At 45.4% G+C, this 21,720-nt stretch overlaps 1 protein-coding gene across 4 annotated transcripts in view; it reads right to left on the bottom strand.

Annotated features, from left to right (window-relative positions):
• The window catches only part of PRIMA1 (proline rich membrane anchor 1), a 60,978-nt gene that overhangs the window by 34,393 nt on the left and 4,865 nt on the right, over nt 1-21,720 (bottom strand). For all 4 annotated transcript variants that reach the window (XM_080993150.1, XM_080993153.1, XM_080993151.1 and 1 more), the window contains exon 3: nt 1,416-1,563. In XM_080993150.1, coding sequence (XP_080849276.1) covers nt 1,416-1,563 — 148 coding nt within the window. The remainder of the gene's footprint in view (nt 1-1,415; nt 1,564-21,720) is intronic.

Here is a 21,720-nt window from a genome sequence, read left to right as displayed (position 1 = left end):
CAGCGAACGGGCATGTGTGTACCTGCTGACACATGCATTGGCCCTGACGCAACCCCTGTGCAAATGGGGAGTTGCCTGTATACTCAAACCCTTGTAACCAGCCTGAGACGAGCTTCCCAGGACTTCTGCAGGAGGTACATCCCACAACTGGGGTCTAGCAATGCTAGATGACTAGCTGAAGCTCACTGGGCTTCTGAAACGCATTGATGTTTTCATTGAAGTCATGGAGGAAGCAAGGGACAGGACAAATGGCCCGCATCTGGCCCAATTTCATTGTGCAACAGCCATCAGACTAGCTCAGGTTTTGGTGGATCCTGGGCTACCTCAGGCCCTGTTTTGGGGTTTTCAACTAGCTGCATATCCTACCAATGGCACTCCTGGTTGCCTATTTCCATGTGGAAGGGGAAGTGTGGCACTGGTGGAGTGACCCTTGCGACCAGGAGAGCTGAGTGGAAGGACACCTCTTCCAAATCCAACACACACAGACACCTCAGAATCATAGAATTGTAGGATTGGAAGGGACCCCAAGGGTCATCTAGTCCAACCCCCTGCAATGCAGGAATCTAAGGGTGTAAGGGTGGGGTGGATTGCTTGGTTGGGACTGTGACGCTGTTTTGTAACGTGCCCTGGGACCATCTAGGGAAGGGCAGGTTGTAAAGATAAGCAAACAAAAGTGTGTAATCTCACACACCCACACATCTAATTACACTTCCAAAGCTGCGTGTGGAGGTGAGCTTGTTAAGATGAATCTGGGGGGAAATATAAACCCACCGAAAGGCGGGATCATAAAATATTTAGTATATGCTAATGCGAATCAAAAGGCAACATAGGAAATGAACGACTCAGTGGCTCCAACGTTAACGAGCTGCTTTGAGAAAACAGCCACCTGGTTGGGAACAGAGGGAATTTGTCTGGCTCCGCTGAAGAAATTCCTGTTCAACGAGCCAAAACGCATCTCCCTCTTTTAGTCAGAACATGTTCCAATTCTCTAAATGGAAAAATGAAAGTGAGGCCATATCCACCCAATGCATTTAAAGAAGTATCAGACCACTTTAAATGCTCCCCCCCCCAAGAATCCTGGGAACTGTAGTTTGCTGAGAGCCTGTTTGGAGACCTCTATTCCCTCTTAGAGCTACAATCTCCAGAGTTCAGAGAATTCCCTCTTCTGAGGGAACTTGATGAATTGTAGTTCTATGAGGCAGCAGAGTCTCCAAACAACTCCAAGCAGTCTTAACAAACCACAGGTCCCAAGATTCTTTGAGGGAAAGCAAGACTGTGAAAGCGGTACCACAATGCTTTAAAAATATAGTGCGCAAGCAGCCCCACATTAGCTCTGGCCCACTCACTTTCCCACATGCACTTTGCCCAGGTGTGCCTTTTTTTGACACAAATAGAAATAACCACATTCTACTTACATGGGACCCCAAGCAACCTGGGGGGCGGAGGAGGTGGTGGCGGTGGCGGTAGCGGAGGTGGTCTACATTGGCAGATCTGTTGGCAACTGTCTGTAACTTTCTCTGCTACCGGCTTGGCGCATGATTTCTGGGGTTCACCCTGAGTGATCTGAAAAGGGAAAAAATAGCAAAAGAAATCTTGACTGGTTGCATGTCTCCTGGGTTAAAGCATTCATACTGCAAGGGTCCAAGGCTAGCAATTCATCCCTCCTATTTGCAGAGGATGTTCATGGGCAATGCATGTGATACGATTCTTCAAATTCCTACCCTGGCTTCCTGCTCCTTCTGGGGTCAGTACAACCACCTTCTCCTTATCTTTAAAGAATTCCAGAGCTGCTCTTAGTTATTACAGGGTGAGTCCTTTAAAAGAGGCCCCATGGATACAGAGTACACATGTTCCATGGGGCCTCTTTTAAAAGACTGACCCTGTAGCTTGTTGGATAATTTTTACTCAGCTCTTCAGCAAAAAGAAGAAGAAGCCCCCACAGCAACCTGCAAAGATAAGGAATACGAATTCCTTGCCTTCAGGCACATGGCAGAAAAGGGATGTGTGGGGAGCAAATTCAGGTACCTTCAGTGTTTGCATAATAGCCAGGTGTAACTGAAAGATTTCGAAGAAAAGAATAGCCAAAAGTTGTAGTACAGCTTGATGGAATAACTGCTGTCAGGCAACAGATGAAGGGGGGTGAAGCCTGATGGAACAGGCTCTTCAGCAGAGCTGATGGTGACTGTCTCTGCTGAATCCCAATTTGTTTGTGGTATTTGCATTCAATACAACTGTGGTGAAGCTGTAACACTAAGGGGTCTTTGAGGTGGGAATCCACTAGCCTGAAAGAAGGCACAATGGGTCAGTGCATCTGGATGTTAAAATAAGGTTACCAGATTTTTTTCCAGTGAATCCGGGGACACTTTTCAACTTCAATGGATTTTGTATGGGGAGTGATTTGTAAATCTGGGGACTGTCCCCAGGAAACGGGGACATCTGGTAACCTTATGTTAAACAGAAGGTTGGGGGTTCAAGCCTACTCAGAGACGGCTGTGAGCAGGATTCCTGAATTGCAGGTTGGACTAGATGAGTCCCTTCCAATTCCATGAAAGTCATAAACTGTCCCATGATATTTTCCTATGGTTAATAAATAAACAGACCGCTCTTCTTCCCAGGCTGAGAGGAAAAATAGTGAAAACAGGTTATTTATTGGGACAGAGTGACTTTTGCAGCTGTAGTTAAAGCTGCAAAACAACGAAGCACAGGATGGAGCGATGGAGTAATTTCTGGAACAACAACGGGATATCAGCTCCGCCTAAGGCATGACGGATAACAGCAACAACCGGGGGAAATAAAGACATAACATCTTACAAGGACAGGAAGAAACACCACAGACAGAATAACTGCCACACACAGGAAGAACAAATATATAGTTTGAGTTCCTCACTCGTACCTTTATAAATCATTTAATGTGTTAACATGAAAAGAAGTTATGAATATTGCAGTTGTTGTATAAGGGATGATTATGATGACCGGAATGTAATGGAAATTAATAAGATCTTGGAACACAGAAATAAAGCAAATAGCTAATCCATCAAATTGAGCACATGGGGGGCGTTATCTAAATTATATAATTCGGTATTTGAATGATTGGTATTAATAATTGTATTATAAATTGGTATTGTTATAATGAGGCTATTATTGAATTGTAATTGAAAACTAATAAAAATATTATTTTCTTTAAAAAATGAACCTTTGCCCAAGAGATCTGTTTCAGCCTCGTTAGAAGAGGTCTTTAGAGATATCTGCTGTGATGCCCCTCTTCTAAACCAGCTCAATTCAACATTATTCTAGTTGCAAAAATACATATAATCAGTGCTTTTTTTCAGCCAGAGTGTGCCAACACCTCTCAGGTGGGTGCCACTGTGGACCAGCGGGCCCCTCACCTGCTTCTTACCTTTACGTACTTCTCAGAAGACGAAAACAAACAATTCAAGTCTAAACGGAACACTTTTTTTAGATCCATGACTCCACCTAGCTCCTAGCCATTCCTAGCCACGATTGGTCAAGCTATAGGGCGGGGCCAATTTGTATTTCCTTTTTCTTCAAACCATATCCCATTCAGCCTCTACTGTTATATGCATGCACATTGCACGAGGGCCCTTCTGAGCTGTCCTAGCCATCTGCCTGAATCTAAGAGAACGAAGCAGGCCAGGGCACATTTGTTCGACCTGCACCAGAACCAGGGGCGACCCCCAAGCCAGCTAGGGAGACAGCTTGCCACACCTCCGCGCAGCTCTATTTTTCTAGAAAAAGAGGTGCCAGACCTCACCATGAACACCCCCTTGTTCTCTTATCATGGCAATGGTGCCCACCTGAGAGGTGCCAGAACTCAGATCTGGCAAATTCCAGCTGGGGAAAAAATCCCTCCCACCATGGCTATTGTCAAGCCAGCATCTGTTCAGGGCTGCCTCAAGTCGCCTGGCGACTTACTGTAACAACTTCATGATGAGTTCTGCCACCTATTTTTCTTGGGAAAAAAAAGCACTCTACACAATACAAATACAGTGGTACCTCGGGTTAAGAACTTAATTTGTTCCGGAGGTCCGTTCTTAACCTGAAACACCACTTTAGCTAATGGGGCCTCCCGCTGCCGCCATGCGATTTCTGTTCTCATCCTGAGGTAAAGTTCTTAACCCGAGGTACTATTTCTGGGTTAGCGGAGTCTGTAACCTGAAGCGTATGTAACCTGAAGTGTATGTAACCTGAGGTACCACTGTATATGGAACTGATGGGTGGTTTTAGAATTGATATATTCTGTTACCGGGGGTGGGGGGGTGGGGGTGGGCAAGGACACCACAGTTGCATCAGTAATAGGTTTGCATTTTCTGCTGTGTTACCTGAAAAAGCAGGCCTGATTCAAAGGAACTTACAGTAGATGTATCTAAATCCCACTGAAATCAATCAGGCTTAGTGGTGTGCAGTAGTGCTTTGCAGTGCAATGCTATTCTTCAAATACCCAGAAGTACATCCCATTGTGCTCAGTGAGACTTTCTCTTAGGTAATTGTGGATAAGATTGCAGGTTGCAAACCTGTATTTGTTTACTAGGGCGTAAGCCCCATTGAATTTGATGGGATGCACTTCTGAGGATTGCAGCTCAAGCCTCCTTGAATTCAATGGGCCTTGGGCATACCTCTCACATTAGGGATTGTACCCAAGAACTCAGATAATTTATGTATATGCCTTTCCAAGGCAGCACTTTAGTATGTTATTTAATGCAAGTATGCTATTAAGTGCAGTTCTCAACAGGAAATTATATTTTAAAACACACACAACTCAGACCCATTGCAGGAATATGTGAAGCATGGAATTAGCAGTGACCTCTCAAGTCATTTTAGTTGAACATTCATGTGATTATTATATAATGTTAATCCTTTGAAAAAGGAACCAAAGGTTTCTTCAACCTCCTTGCTAACAGCATCAAAATTACATACATAGAATGTACACTCCTCTAGTTAAAGTTTTTAAAAAAGACAGAAGGAAAGAAAGAATGAGTACAATGTAGTTCATCACATGCCCAGATGCAGAAATTTAAAGCTTTCTTTCTCTGATGCCTTGGAGATAGCATTTTGTACCTCAAAGGCCTGAGGGTAAGAAATATACATATATATATATATATATAGAAAGATGCTATGCTTAGCTGAACTGCAAAGAATTTCCAAACAACACATGTAAACAAAATTTCGGTACTTTAAATAGCTTGTCAGAGTCTATTACCATACATAGGAAAGACCAAATTTAATCACAGAGAGTATGCCAACATTCCTCTTATGGTTAAAGAATAACAAATCCCTATTGTGTTAAAAAGCCTGAAAAAAGTTTTGAGGATTCTTTGCTGCCAACATAGTAAATACTGTTGATCGCTCAACCACAATTAAAAGAACTGCGGCTGTTCTTGTGTTCCTTTGTTGGTTTTTAACCATAGTTTAGGGTTACATCTACTGCAGGTACTAACCATGGTTAACACCAAACCATGCCTGCACAATTTGTGACCCACCCACCATATACTGTGGTCTGCCAGGTATTTGACAGCCCCTTGAGATGTGTAGTCTCAGAAAGGCAACAAAAACAAGAGATTTATAAGGGCTACTTTGAGTACAGGAAGCGAACATATACAGAGTCACAACACTGGTCCATTTAGCTCGGTATTATTTACATTGGCCGGAGACTTCCGGGTTGGCGCCATCGCCGAATGGCGGACTCCCTCCGAGCTCCGGAGGGAGTCTGCTCGGCAGGGGCTGGGTCCTACCGCGCCGGCGACGCGGGGACCCTTAAAAACCACGGGCACGGAGTCCGTGGACATGGGTGACTCGGCTTGCACCATTAGCGCCCTCCCGACTCGTGAAGGAGCCTTTTTAAAGGCTTCGGATCGGGTGCCGGGGAGCGGCGCGGTGCTTTGAGTCTTCTGCTTTCCCTGCCGAGCGCAGCCGCATGCCATTCGACGGAGAGCGCTGACTTCTTCCATTGAAAATTTGGACTATTAACAACAACCCGTGAGTAATTGGGAAACCGGGTTTAAAATTTTGGATTTGGCACGAGCGGGGGCGATTTAAAAAGGAAGTCAATCCCCCCCTCTACTGTAAGCATTCCAAAACAAGGACTGAGTAACCAAGGTCCAAAGGGAAGTATATTTCTGATAAAAATCATTAATTCCACGATGCGAAATTATAAGAACTGTGCTGGAGGAGAAGAGTGGAGGGTGAGAAGGAAAATGCAACCCCCCCCCTGGGAACCGGGGCGATTCGCGGAGCCTGGTGAAGAGAGACGGAGACTTTGACAGCTGTCAAAGTAGCTGTCAAAGCTGGAGAATATAAAGAGGACTTTGTTACGAGGACTTTGCTGGCTAATTTTGTTACAATTTGCTATAATATGGATATAAACTGTCGGAAAATAAGGAACAACAATTTGACTTTTGGATCAGAGGATACAAAGTTATTACAATCCCTCTAGAGGGGTATCGGGACATTACAAGAACGGTCGTAAGTGGAAAAATACTCCGGGATTCACACAGGACTTGTTATCTTCTGGGAAAGCTGCAAAACTGAAATAGCATTTTGTCTACAGAGGTATTTACATTAAAGGAGACAATAGAATTTTCTATTGAAGAAAGGAAGGGACTGGACGTAAGTTTTTGTTCCTGAATAACAAACCTCTGTAGAGATACCAGATTTCTGAATTAGAAAGTTTTAGCAGCTGAACAGGACAAGAAACCTGAGAAAGTGAGGAATAAGAAGAACAAAGGACTGACTACGACACGGAAAGAACAATGGGAGGAGTGGTAAAGATCAAGGAAATTAAAGGCCTTTGTTAGATTGGACACTTGAAGTTAAATATTATTAAAATTAATAAATTAAAAGAAAACCGGCAAGATGGAATTGGGGAGAAATTCGGCCATGAATTGAGACTTCCAGGATGATAATGTATAGACTGATGGACATGGGGAATTCAAACCGGGGAAGGGGGGGGGAGATTTGGAATCCAAAGGCTGTGTAACAATCTTTTGAATTTTTTTTTTTATATTTCTTATTTTCTATTTCTTTATATAACTTACGCATGTCATTTTATTTTGATTGGACGTGTTTAAAAAAAAGGGAATTCGTGGAAGGAACTGGGGTGGATCTTGGGGAAAATCTTTTTTCTTTTCTTGTTAATGATGTGGGACGGTGCAAGATTTGTACAATTCAATCTGGATAGTGGGTTAAACAAATCAAGCTTTAAATTGGGAGTGAGAGCTTGTAGAACCAAATTAAGGAAAGGGGAATACAGTCGGGGGGGGAGGGGGGGAGTCCCAGAAAGTAGGCAATGAAAGTAAGGTTTTAAATATCTTCTTTTTCTTTTTCTTTTTTCTTTGTATTTCTATATTTCTGGAAACTTTAATAAATATGATTTAAAAAAAAATAAAAAAATACATTGGCCGGTTATGCTGGCTGTTTAGCTGTAATAATAAACATTCGCATTGACCGGCAGTGGCTCTCCAAGCTTTCAGAGAACAGACATTCCCCACCCTACTTGAAGATGTCAGAGACTGAATCCAGCACCTTCTGCATTTAAAGCAAATGCTCTCCTGCTGATCTACGGCCCTTCCCCTACCATTGTCTATGGCGGTCAAGAATGCATGACCAGTGGTTGGTAAATCACAAGTTGCGTAGGCCTGAGTCGCTTTTAACGAGGGTTCGCAAACCTCCTTCAAATTCCCGCTTCACATATTTCTTAAGTTGGGAGGACTGGTTAGCATCAACCCTCGTTAGCATCTGTGCAGATGAGACATTGTTAAAGGTGTTATGTACTGAAGTTCTCACCCTGAGCCAGCAGGGGGATACGGTAAATAGTTCAGGTCCACATATGCAAATAAGGGATCGAAAGTGACGTTCAGTGATTGGATAGTTACAGAAAATGGTTACTGTTGCGTTCTAGTGGAGCTCTAGTGAAACAGGCTGGCTGAACCATTCAGTTCAGTTCTGTTCTGGCCTGTGAATAAACAAGAGCTGTTTGAAGAATCGTTGTGTTGTCTGATATGTTCACCCACAACTTAACAAAAGGGAAGAAGACAAAGAAGTGGAAATTCACAATGCAGGGAGCTTGTGAGCGGTCAGTCTGTTTCTGACCCCTTTACCATCTGAGATTAGCAGACTTACATCTGCACAAGGCCTATCTCATGCTCTCATAACAAGTTACCTCCCTGGGGCACACGCCTATGGAGGTCCTAGGCTGCCCAGATGACAAGACTCCCCTCTCGGCCTCACTGATGTGGTTCAAATGAAAACAGAACAATACTTTGGCACCAGATTGGCTGCAGGAGTTGCCAGAAGGAGGCATACAAAGTTCCATCCAACTGTCTTAGGGAATCTGGATTTGTGTAGGGTGAAGCAAGGTTGCATTCTGGCTCCCACTCTTATAAACTGTTATATTAATGATGGATGGGGTGAGCTCCCATTGTTTGGTCCCAGCTCCTGCCCACCTAGCAGTTTGAAAGCACATCAAAGTGCAAGGAGATAAATAGGTACCGCTCCAGTGGGAAGGTAAACGGGGTTTCCGTGCTCTGCTCTGGTTCGCCAGAAGCAGCTTAGTCATGCTGGACACATGACCCGGAAGCTGTCTGCGGACAAATGCCAGCTCCCTTGGCCTATAGAGCGAGATGAGCACCGCAACCCCAGAGTCGTCAGTGACTGGACCCAACGGTCAGGGGTACCTGCTGCTGCACCGTGGGTGTTGAGGAAGGCCACTCCCTCCTGTAGGCCCATTCCACCAGGCCTAGGGGGCGGGGCCCACACTCGCCACCGCTACAGTTTTAAGGACACTGGTGTTGCTTCAGCAAATGTTAAAAATGTTTTTATATATTTAAAAGTGTTTTAAAGGGGTTTTTACTTTTTACTTTGTTGTACCACCGTGAACGGTGGTTTTTATTGATGTATTTTTATTTTGTTCCGTTTTATTTTGGTTTGGGGTTGGATATTGAGTGGGGTGGGGATTTGTTTTGTTTGGTACAATTGTTTTTGTTTTGATTTGTTTTTCTATTTTGTAAATGGAGGTTGGTTTGAGGCTTGGGATTGCTACCGTAGTGGGGCGAGGGAGGTATGGTGGTGGGGGCAGATGTCATAGGCGAAGGGGATCGAGATACGGATATGCTCGTACCCCTTCCAATCCGCGCCCCATCCTGAGGGATGAAGGTAGGGTGAGCAAGGATTACTCACCTCCGTCACTGGTGTTGTACAATGCCAGGTCTATAGGCAAAAAAACCGCCACCCTGCGAGATTTCTTCACCTCGAAGGGGGTTGACCTGGCTTGTGTGACGGAGACCTGGGTGCGCGAAGGGGAAACTGTTACCTTACGAGAGATGGCGCCCCCGGGTTTCTCCGTCCTCCACCAGTCGCGGACTGTGGGCCAGGGGGGAGGGGTGGCATTATTAATCCGGGAAGATTGTTCTTTCAGGGCTCTACCATCGCCATTGATCCCCGGCATTGAATGTGTTGGCCTAGTGTGGGGCTCCGAGGTGAGCTTGGTTGTCTGGCTGGTGTACCGGCCACCTAGCGCACCAGCAGCCACCCTGTCAAGCCTGCTGGAGGCGGTGGCCGGCTGGGCCTTGGAGTTCCCTAACCTATTGGTATTGGGGGACTTCAACATCCATGCTGATGCCACTCCCTCCTCACAGGCTCTGGACCTGGTGTCTTCCATGGCGACACTAGGGTTCTCCCAGTTTCTTTCGGGCCCCACACATCAAGCAGGCCACACGCTGGATTTGATCTTTGGCGTCGGTATAGATGTGATCATGTCTCTTTCAATGAAGGTGCCATGGTCTGATCACTACGCTCTGAAAGCCAGGATTGATTTTCCACCCCCACACTGCTTAGGTGGCGAGCCAATTTGGGCTCGCCCGCAGAGGCTGATGGACCCTGATAGATTCCGTCAGGCCTTGCGGGACCTTGCTCCCCCTGGCGACTCATTGACTGAGCTTGTTGAGGGCTGGAATATCCAGCTCCTAGCAGCCATCGATGAGATCGCACCTAGGCGCCCTCTGCGACCCCGCAGAAACCGGGCTCCCTGGTTTACCGAGGAGCTTCAGAAAATGAAGCGGGACCTCAGACGGCTAGAGCGAGTATGGCGGGGTGCCCGTGACGGAGCCTCAAGAACATCTTATAGGGTTTTTATGAAAACCTACAAGATGGCAGTGAAGGCCGCTAAGAAGTCCTACTTCTCGGCCTCCATTGCCTCCGCTAGCTCTCCCGGCGCAATTATTTAGTATAATTAGGTCTTTAATGTCCCTTGAAGGACAGCCAAATTTAAATAACAATTTGACACACAGCTGTGAGGCATTTGCGAGCTTTTTTGCGGAGAAGGTCCTGTTGCTCCACCATGACCTCCCTGCCAATTTGGATACAATAAAGGAACTGGAGGCCCCTCGACTGTCCTCGGGTCCAGTATTGGACCACTTTGACCGGATATCCCCAGCCGATGTGGACAGACTCCTCCGAGCTGGAAAGCCCACCACCTGTCCTCTTGACCCGTGCCTGTCTTGGCTGATTAGAGCGTCTCCAGACGAGGTGCGGGCCCCCCTGGGTGATATCATCAATTTGTCGCTTGGCACCGGGATATTCCCAGGGGAACTGAAGGAGGCAGTGGTGCGTCCGCTCTTAAAGAAAACATCATTAGATCCCTTAGATCTATCCAATTACCGCCCGGTTTCGAATCTTCCATTCCTGGGTAAGGTGATTGAGAGAGCGGTTGCTGAACAGCTTGGTAGGTTTCTGGATGAAACATCGGCTCTCGATCCATTCCAGTCCGGCTTCCGCGCTGGTCATGGGACCGAGACGGCTTTGGTCACCCTAACAGATGATCTCCGCAGGCAGCTGGATCGAGGCGGGTCGGGGCTGCTGATTCTTCTAGACCTGTCAGCAGCCTTCGACATGGTCGATCACGAACTCCTGGACCACCGCCTTGCCAACGTGGGGATCCAGGGCACAGTCCTTCAATGGCTGCGCTCGTTTATCTCTGGTTGGGGACAGAGGGTGGCGCTTGGGGGGGAATTGTCATCGCGCCACTCCTTGGTGTGTGGAGTGCCTCAGGGTGCGATTCTCTCCCCGATGCTTTTTAACATCTTTATGCGCCCCCTCGCCCAGCTTGTCCGGAGTTTTGGGCTGGGCTGCCATCAGTATGCCGATGACACCCAACTCTATCTGTTGATGGACGGCCATCCTGACTCGGCCCCAGACACACTGACCAGATGTCTGGAAGCTGTGGCTGGATGGTTACGTGGGAGCCGGTTGAAGTTAAATCCTTCGAAGACAGAGGTCCTCTGGCTGGGACGGGGCGATATGGGATTGAGGGGGCAACTCCCATCTCTTGCGGGGGTGCAATTAGTGCCAGCATCGTCCGTTAAGAGTTTGGGTGTAATCTTCGATACCTCCCTCTCTATGGAGGCGCAGATTACAGCTATAACAAAGGCGGCATTTTTTCATCTCCGCCAAGCTAAGCAGTTGGCTCCTTATCTCTCTTGCCCTGACCTAGCCACTGTGATCCACGAGACGGTCACCTCCAGACTGGATTATTGTAACTCGCTCTACGTGGGGCTGCCCTTGAGACTGACCCAGAAACTCCAGCGGGTGCAGAATGCCGCGGCGAGACTCCTTATGGGGTCTTCGCTGCGAGATCATATTCATCCGGTACTATACCAGCTGCACTGGCTCCCGGTGGAGTACAGGATCAGGTTTAAGGTGCTGGTTTTAACCTTTAAAGCCCTATACGGCCTAGGACCCTCGTACCTACGGGACCGCCTCTCCTGGTATGTCCCACAGAGAAATTTACGGTCTGCAAATAAAAACATCCTGAAGATCCCAGGCCACAGAGAGGTTAGGTTGGCCTCAACTAGAGCCAGGGCTTTCTCAGCCACGGCTCCAATCTGGTGGAATGCTCTGTCACAAGAGACTAGGGCCCTGCGGGACCTGACATCTTTCCGCAGGGCCTGCAAGACAGAGCTGTTCCACCAGGTCTTTGGTCAGGGCGCAGCCTGACCCCCTCCTCTGGCAATCTGCACAGAATTTTGCTTAATGGTTGCCATCAATTTGATTTTAATTAATTTTATAATGAATGTTTTTAGAATGTTGGATTATTTTGATTGTTGTTAGCCGCCCTGAGCCCAGCTTCGGCTGGGGAGGGCGGGATATAAATAAAATTTATTATTATTATTATTATTATTATTATTATTATTATTATTACTATTATTATTACCTTTACCATGTTTAGCCAATGAAAACTCCCCCTCAGCAGTAATTAGGAACAGAAAGATCTCAAAGGCTGTCTATCCCTAGACTAGACTACAGTGGTACCTTGGTTCTCAAATGCCTTAGTTCTCAAACACTTTGTTTCTCAAACTCTGAAAACCCGGAAGTAAGTGTTCCGGTTTTCAAGCGTTTTTTGGAAGCCAAACATCCAACTATCGGCTACTGTTTCCGGGCACCTGCACCAATCAGAAGCTGTGCCTTCATTTTCAAAGATTTCGGAAGTCAAATGGAATTCCAGAACTGATTAAGTTTGGCGCTTTTGTTTTTGCTATTTATTTTGCATTTTTGTTTTTGAGGCTTTTTTGATTACTGTGATTTGGTTTTGTGACTGTGTGGAACCCAGTTCAGCTACTGATTGATTGACTGTGAGACTGCGGAAATGGATAAAAAACCCCATCCAAACAATGACTATCATCAGCGCAGGTAAGAATTTTTTTTATTTTTATCATCTACAATACTGTTTTATTTATTTTGTAGTACAGTACATTGATTATTGCTTTCATTTTATGGATCAATGGTCTTGTTAGATAGTAAAATTCATGTTAAATTGCTGTTTTAGGGTTTGTTTTTGAAAGTCTGGAAGGAATTTGTTTTGCATTACAGTGGTACCTCGGGTTACGAACTTAATTCGTTCCGGAGGTCCGTTCTTAACCTGAGGTGCACTTTCGCTAAAGGGGCCTCCCGCTGCCACCGCGCTGCTAGCACACGATTTCCGTTCTCATCCTAGGGCAAAGTTCTCAACCCGAGGTACTACTTCCAGGTTAGTGGAGTTTGTAACCCGAAGTGTTTGTAACCCGAAGCATTTGTAGCCCGAGGTACCACTGTACTTTCTATGGGAAAGCGCGCCTTGATTTTGGAATGCTTTGGTTTTGGAATGGACTTCCGGAACGGATTAAGTTTGAGAACCAAGGTACCACTGTATTCTGCTCTGCAAAGGGGCTGCCTTTAAAAACTGTTCAGGAACTTCAACTGGTACAGAAACACAGCCACCAGTATTCTCATAAGGACCAGACAATGGATAAAGTTATATCAATACTGTTTCAGCTGCACTGCTTACCTATCCATTTCCTGAATAGTCTGGGTCCAAGTTACTTGAAGGATCACTGGCATTCATACAGCATACCATGTGTAGAGAGAGCTCTACTGTCTCCTTGTCTTCCTTTCCTCATTCTTAAAAATGATTCACATACATTATCTCAGGAATCTTTTCCCCCCAAAAATCATGTAAGATTCCTCAGATACATGTAAGATAAAAAAAAGGTAAAGGGACCCTGACCATTAGGTCCAGTCGTGGCCGACTATGGGGTTGCGGCGCTCATCTCGCTTTATTGGCCGAGGGAGCCGGCGTACAGCTTCCAGGTCATGTGGCCAGCATGACTAAACTGCTTCTGGCGAACCAGAGCAGCGCACGGAAACGCCATTTACCTTCTCGCCAGGGTGGTACCTATTTATCTATTTGCACTTTGACATGCTTTTGAACTGCTAGGTTGGCAGGAACAGGGACCGAGCAATGGGAGCTCACCCCGTCACGGGGATTCGAACTGCCGACCTTCTGATCGGCAAGTCCTAGGCTCTGTGGTTTAACCCACAGCACCACCTGCGTCCCTTACATGTAAGATACCCCCATATAAAAGAAGCATAAGGCAACTGAGGCCATAATATCTAATGCAGTCATGGCAGAGGCAAGATTTGCACTGGAGACTTGATAAGTTATAGTAGTTGTCATTTGACCCAAGTAATATCTACTCTGACTGGCAGCAGCACTTCAATTTTTCAGGCAGACAAGCATCTTTCAGATCATTCTAGATGGAAAGTCACCAGGAATTAACCTCGGACCTTCTGCCTGGAAACAATGTTTGCTGCTCCCGATCCCCCTGACTTGAGCTTCCTGCTATAGCTGCTGTTTAAACTGTGTGAATTGCTATGTTGTTGTAATGGGCTTGTTTATTGCACATATTAATCATGGCTGTTTAAAGTCCTGATGAAATTGCTTTATTGCATTTTAATTACTTGTGGCTATATTCTTTATGCTCTGTTTTTATACCTGCAAACCTCTTAGAAGGCATTTTTGCAAATAAGTGGTATATAAAATAATACATTATAATAGGGATGGGGAACCTGTGGCCCTCCAAGATGATGCTGAACTTCAAATCCCATCATCCCTGGGCATTGGCCATGCTCTTTGGGCAGGGTTCGAAATTAGCAGGGCATTTTGTGCCAATAGATTCTCCATTTGCGAGCACCTCAAAAAGTCTGGGTGCCATTTTTTTGCGCCTGGCTGACACTCAAGGATTACTGAAATGTATGTGCTCTGCAGCCTCAAAGTATATGTTAAGGATAGACAATACAGTGGTACCTCTAGTTATGTACTTAATTTGTTCCGGAGGTCCGTACTTAACCTGAAACTGTTCTTAACCTGAAGCACCACTTTAGGTAATGCGGGCCTCCTGCTGCTGCTGCGCCGCCAGAGCACGATTTCTGTTCTCATCCTGAAGCAAAGTTCTTAACCTGAAGCACTATTTCTGGGTTAGCGGAGTCTGTAACCTGAAGTGTATGTAACCTGAAGCATATGTAACCCGAGGTACCACTGTATACTAAGGAGTTTAACAATAAAGAGTAGAGTGATTTGAAAACTGAAATATAGCACCAACATTTTTATTGTAAACCCCAAATTAAACATGTATTAACAATTTCTGATAAAAATGTTATATTAACAACGTGTCACTTATGTGAATTGCGTATGAGTTCATGCTTATCAAAATAATAAGACATGTCTTAATAACTAGACATTCTGTTTTGCCCCCCCCCCCCCCGATCCCAGAAACCATTTGGCTGCTAGCTTTTCTATCCCAGTTTCTAACACTCCGTCTGGGACTGATGGGAGTCCAAAATCAACTGAAGGGCCACAGGTTCTCCATGCTCGATATCTGCCCTTCCTCTGTGTAAACAGCTGCTGCAGAAATGGTATCAGAAGAAGGTGCAAAAACATCTATCTCACAGCATAGTCTTCTTAGAAATGGGAGGACTGAGAAGAGAGATAATGTGTGGTACTAAGGGAAATGGCAGCAAACCAATCTTGAGGAAGAGGCTGGAACTGAGGGCAGATTCCCAAACCCCTTGTTTACATCCTCAGTCGGGGTAGTCAACACAGTGTCCTGCAGATGTTCTCGCACTACAACTCCCATCACCCCTGACCACTGGCCATGATGACTGGGGTTGATGACAGTTGTAGTCCACAACATCTGGATGGCATCATATTGGCTATCCCTGCCATTAACAAAGACTAAATGAAAGCCTGTGCTCACTGGAAGGACAGATCCTGAAGCTGAGGCTCCAATACCTTGGCCACCTCATGAGAAGAGAAGACTCTCTGGGAAAGACCCTGATGTTGGGAAAGATTGAGGGCACAGGGAGAAGGGGACGAAAGAGGACAAGATGGTTGGACAGTGTTCGCAAAGCTACTAACATGAGTTTGACCAAACTGTGGGAGGCAGACAGGAGGGCCTGGCGTGCTCTGGTCCATGGGGTCACAGAGAGTCGGACACAATCTAAACGACTAAACAACAACAAATGAAAGCCTACATTGGACCTTCATCGTTTCCAAGGTTCTTCAAAATTCTGTACATATCACCTCAAAATGTGAAGAAGCCTCCTGTCAATTTATTTTTTTCCAGCCATGAAAAAGACTCCACGTGGGCCCCTTTTAAACAAAACAGAACATGATATTACTAGAAAATGTGTGGAAGACTGCTCCTCTCACAAAGCGTGATGACTCATATGATGTGTAATTGCTCTTTTCTTTCCCTAATGCCTATACAAGCTGCCTCTAGGTTGGCAGATGAGAAGGCAGCAAAGCTATGCCCTGCAATGAAAGATTCTGCTATAAATATAGACCTGTCACAAATTTTAACACTTCATGTTGCCTTTTAATGATCAACCAAACCAATATCTGACTGGCTTTCATTCAAGCTTACTTCTAAAATAGAGAGAGGGAGACTTCTTTTCCATAGTCATTCATAAGCTGTTTTGCCTGGACTTTGCTGCTAAGATGTTACTGTCAGGTGTCTCAGTGACATTCCTGTCAGAGGAAATGGCTAAACTGTTGTCCTTACTGGTCTGTCCAAGACAGAAACCCTTTGACTTGAATCTGCTTTGCATTCCATAATGTTTTGATGCAGGGGTACCCAATGTGCTGCTCTCTAGAAGTTGTGAACTATAACTCCCATCAATCCTTGCCCATGGGACAATGGGAGTTGCAGTCCACAACATCTTGATACCACCACATTAGTTACCCGTTTTAATGTCTCCAGCTGTCAACAGTGTGGATTTTGACAGTCTATGAGTTTTATCTAAGCAAATCATACTTTCATAGACGAACTGAAATAATTGGACTCAAGTTGACTGAGTTCAATGGGTCTACATGTAGCATGGCTTACTTGGATACAACTCTGTTGCTATTTAAACTTCTGTATTAACATGCTTTCTGAGGTGGGTAGGAACTCCCCAAAAACATCCTATTCTTTACAACGAAGCTTGAAGCATGTCTATGAAAATAACCAGAAAATTGTATCAGCTGTTGTCACAGGGGAGTTGGGAAATTAGAGGAGGCAGAGCACTCCTGAAAGTTCATTTGCAGTGGAATTTGAATTCATCACTGTTTCAATCTGGTGCTGAATACAAGGTTGTGCTACTTTCTGGAGGGATAGTTTCTTCTTGAGTAAGCTCCAAATTTGCAGCAGGGCTAGACAAATAAGCTGGCTCACTAGAAGGCAGTTTTCTGTATTCCTTTGTCACCTCTCTGAACTCCTTCCCACCAACAGCACCTCTGTTGCTAAGCCTTTGGAGCCAATAGACTAACTTTGATATTCCATTTTTAATAGTGTTCCAGTTTTAATAGTGTTCCATAATCGTAATGGAACTCGGGCTCATTTTTTTAAGAAGTGAAGCCAGTCCAGGCAGCTGAAATTGATGAGGTTCTGGAGTTTAAGATTAGCTCAGTCAAAAGCACTGTGAAGTCTCAAACACTGTAGCACTGCGTTTAACTCAGTTTGAATCCCCGCAAAGTGGTAAGCTCCCGTTGCTCGGTCCCTGCTCCTGCCAACCTAGCAGTTCGAAAGCACATCAAGTGCAAGTAGATAAGTAGGTACCGCTCCGACGGGAAGGTAAACGGCGTTTCCATGCACTGCTCTGGTTCGCCAGAAGCGGCTTAGTCATGCTGGCCACATGACCCGGAAGCAGTATGCCGGCTCCCTCGGCCAATAAAGCGAGATGAGCGCCGCAACCCCAGAGTCGGTCACGACTGGACCTAATGGTCAGGATCCCTTTACCTTTCTTCACAGCAACCCTGTGAGGTAGGCTACACTAGGCTGAGAGACAGGCCCCACGGTAAGTGCTGCCCCCCCCCGTGGTGTGGCGACCTGTGACCCCTCCCCCTCCCCCCAGCTAAGCTTCTGATGATGGCCCAACAAAGTCACCCAGGATGTTTTATGGCTGAACGGGGATTTACATACCCCTCTCCCCAGTCCTAGTCCAACATGCTAACTCCTACACCATCTCACATTGTTGTTTTTAACCGTGTCAATATACAATCATTTTGACCAGAAACAATGGCGTCCTCATGTAGGAGGCCTTGGCAAATGGGTTGATTCCAAAGGAGACACAGGCACAATTTTCCTGTTCAGAGTCCTCCACTTGCATAATTTACCGTACTTTTCCATATATAAGGGGAGGGTTTTTTATTAAGAAATTAAGAAAAAAAATGGGGGTCATCCTATACACAGATAGTGCATAGGGGGGACGTGGGATTGGTTGCTGCCACGAGCCGGAGATTGTCATGGGCTATTGGGCATGTTATTGGTGGCTGCGTCAAGGGCTGGTGTTGATTGGCTGTTGCTGTGGCAATAGGGTGGGCGATTGGTGGCTTTTGTCAGCGAGGGGACAGATGATTTTCGGCAATCTCCCCTAAAGAAAGCTCAACAACTCTGTGCCACCTCTCCCCCCAAAAAGCTCAGCAACTCTGGGCAATCTCCCCACATTTTCTTAATTTGGAGTCCCCAAAAATAGTGGGTGCCTTATACACGGGGGCATGTTATACACGGAAAAATACAGTACGTATCCTTGGAATGTAATCCCTGCAGCAGTTGCATTTTGCCTGTATAATATAGTAAAATAATGTACAGTAGTACCTCGGGTTAAGAACTTAGTTCGTTCCAAACTGGCCAAATTGACATACAAATTGCGAGACAAGGACAACTGTGACTTCAAGGAGGAATGGGAACTTTATACAAATTATCTAAAAACACAACAAAATGAACTGGACTCCTTGGCAGGTTGTGAATAAACATACACAAATTTATTGTTGATAACATTATGGACAGATATGTAAGGATATATACAATTTTATAATATGCAGAGAAAATATGTGCAGCGAAATCAAGGGAGAGGAGCTGAGGGAAGTCCATGGTGGAGGGGGGAGGGAGGGGGGATTATGTAGGTGATTATATGGTTTGATAATTTGTTATGTGGAAAGTGAGTAATTAAAAAAGAAAAGAACTTAATTCGTTCCGGAGGTCCGTTCTTAACCTGAAACTGTTCTTAACCTGAGGTACCACTTTAGCTAATGGGGCCTCCTGCTGCCGCCGTGCGATTTCTGTTCTCATCCTGAAGCAAAGTTCTTAACCTAAGGTACTATTTCTGGCTTAGCGGAGTCTGTAACCTGAAGTGTCTGTAACCTGAGGTATTACTGTATATAGTTTATTGCCCTAGTCAACTTTTCTTGCATCCACTGTTCCACAAAGTTTGTCACGTGGCTACCCTTGTCTTAGACTGCCAAAGCAGTAGTTGAAAAAAGAGTGGTGTTTGTTAATGCCTCTGCTACATCTTTAAGGTCCTGCACCTGTAATTACCTGCAGCTTTCTGATGCCTGTGTCTCTAGACAGTGAGTGGGATAATGCAAATAAAAGAAGAAGAAATGATACCAACAAATATCTGTTGGAACGAATTCACGACAGACGAGTGGCAGGTGTCATATGAGAGGCGTCTGCCGGGGCAAGCCCCGGGAACTCTCTTTTATTGAATATTACAAACATTGCCGTGAATTCATTCCAACAAATCTCCACTCACTTTTTCTTGTTTCTGTATGTGTCTAATCATGAAGTGTCCAATCATCATCCTTTTTTGCAGAAATTCCCTATGGCCACCAGGATTGGCAGTGAGCAGAAGGCACCCATTTTGCCTAAACATGGTAGCCCACCTTCATTTCTAGTAGCCCACGAGGCTCAGCTTTCTTACTTCCTGCTCCAAAAGGACCAAGTAAACACATCTTTTTCGCATTCACTGCCTATTGAGCATGTTTACATAGGAAGTATGCATCATGACATTGGTGTTACATCCCAGTACAAGCACGATGTCATTTTGAAAAGTCACTTATTGCCTCCCTGGGAATGCTGGTGGTCTCTCTCTCTCTCTGTGACTTATGTGGGAAAATATAGTAATTTAAGGCTTTCTCTGCTGTTTGCCAAAACTGATTATTTTGGTTGACACTGATGACATGGGAGACTGTATCAATGGGAGACAGGTCTGAGGTTTCTAGATCTGGAAGAAGGTTCCTGGGTTTCCAATAGCTGCTTAGAAAGGAGAGGTTTGAGCTGATCTTTCTGTTTTGCTACAAAGCTGGAAGAGGAGAAGCAGAACATGCTGAAACTATTTCTTCTGTGAAACTGTTAAAAGCACAAGACCCCACATCCCCTCTACTGTGCCACGCTGAACCTGGCAATTTCATGAGGCACCGATTATACCTAAGGGTCTTTCGCCACAGGAATGTTGGAAGAGTCAGGGCAGATAAAAGGAAGCACTGCTTCAAGCAACACAGAGTTAAACTATGGAACTCACTGACACAAGAGGCAGTAAGGGTCACCAATTTGGATGGCTTGCAAGGAAGATGAGACAAATTCATGGAGGAGAGGGCTAAGGCCACTAGCCGTAATGGCTCTGCTCTGTCTCCACAGATGGAGGCCTAAATGCTACTGAAAAGCAATTGCTGGAAACTGCAGGAGGGGAGAGGGCTCTTGCGTTCGAATCCTGCTTGAGGGTTTCCCACAGGCATCTGATTGGCCACTGTAAGAACAGGATGCTGGAGTAGATGAGCTACCAGCCTGATCCTGCAGGCTCTTCTCGTGTTCTTATCACCCCACGGAAACGGTACTATTGCTGAAATTCTAAAGAAAGTTGCTACATTTAACCAAATTGCTTCTGGTTTGGTCCCCCCCCCCCCCGTATGTGTCTAATGTGGAATGAAACAGATTCATGATGATAAAAATGCTAGCATAACCTATGGATAAGGCAAAATCATTTCCCCCTGGTAAAACTAGAAAGGGAAGCCCAGGCTTAATAAGGACTCTTTGCAGCATGACCCTTGTATACTTACAAACCTAATTTAATGTATTAGTGATTTGTATATACATCACTTATGAAGCTTGCATAAGGGGTGCTTTTGTAAGTCATGGCGACTGACTGATTGATTGGAGGGTGTCGGTTTCAAAAAAAAACCCAGCAGATCCTTTCACATAATTACATTTGCCTTCAAAGCATGCACAGTTTCAATTACACAAGCTTGTTTAGCCACCCGAATTTCAGAGCGTGGCAGGCGGCAGCGACGGCAGCACAAGATCCTTGTTTTGCAATTGGACGGCTGACAGATCTTCAGACGAGAGGCAAAAAGTTAAGTCAAGCAACATCCACAGCAAAATGCGGAATCTGCCAAGTTTAGAACAGAGGGAAAGGACAGCATTTTCTTTGTACTTACAGTACTGAGGTTATCAATTACTCCCTCAAGATCTAAGTTACAAGCAAGGCGTTAACTCACAAAAGGTAGCATGTCAAAGGGAGAGGGGGACCACACAATTTGGTGCTAGAGAATCTGCTGTGCATGTAGAAAGTCTTAGATTCAATGCCCGACATCTCCAGGGCTGGGAAAGCCTCCCAAAACCCTGCAGCCTCTGCCAGCCAGTGTAGACAATACTAGCTAGGTGCACCGATCACCCAGCTCAGTATAAGACAGCTTCCTATGTCCCTTGTCTTCAATGCTCACAATCCTGCTTACTTAGGTTGCATATATCACAGTGGAGTCTGCAAGGCTGAAAGAACTCATCTGTATAAATTGCACCCTGTCCTATCGCCTCTGGGTCTATGCATCTTGATCGCTGGTCACCACACATATCCACCAAGGTCAACCTACATGGCAAACCAGAGGACCAGAGAACCAGGAAAGCTGATTCAGCCTGCACTCAGTGGATTCCGAGTTCACAGCCACATCACAGATGCCTTGCCAAACTGCTAATGAAATTAGGCTATTTGGAGAGGCCTAGTTTTGAACACATTGCCACCTACAGTCATTAGACTTTGAAAACCCTCTTCCCTGTCAGCACATTCAGGAAGACTCAGATC

The sequence above is a fragment of the Podarcis pityusensis genome (assembly GCF_964106645.2).
Source record: "Podarcis pityusensis genome assembly, chromosome: 1".
Classification (NCBI taxonomy): domain Eukaryota; kingdom Metazoa; phylum Chordata; class Lepidosauria; order Squamata; family Lacertidae; genus Podarcis; species Podarcis pityusensis.
Note: the sequence above shows the minus strand (reverse complement) of the source record. Positions and strands in the feature narration are given on the sequence as shown.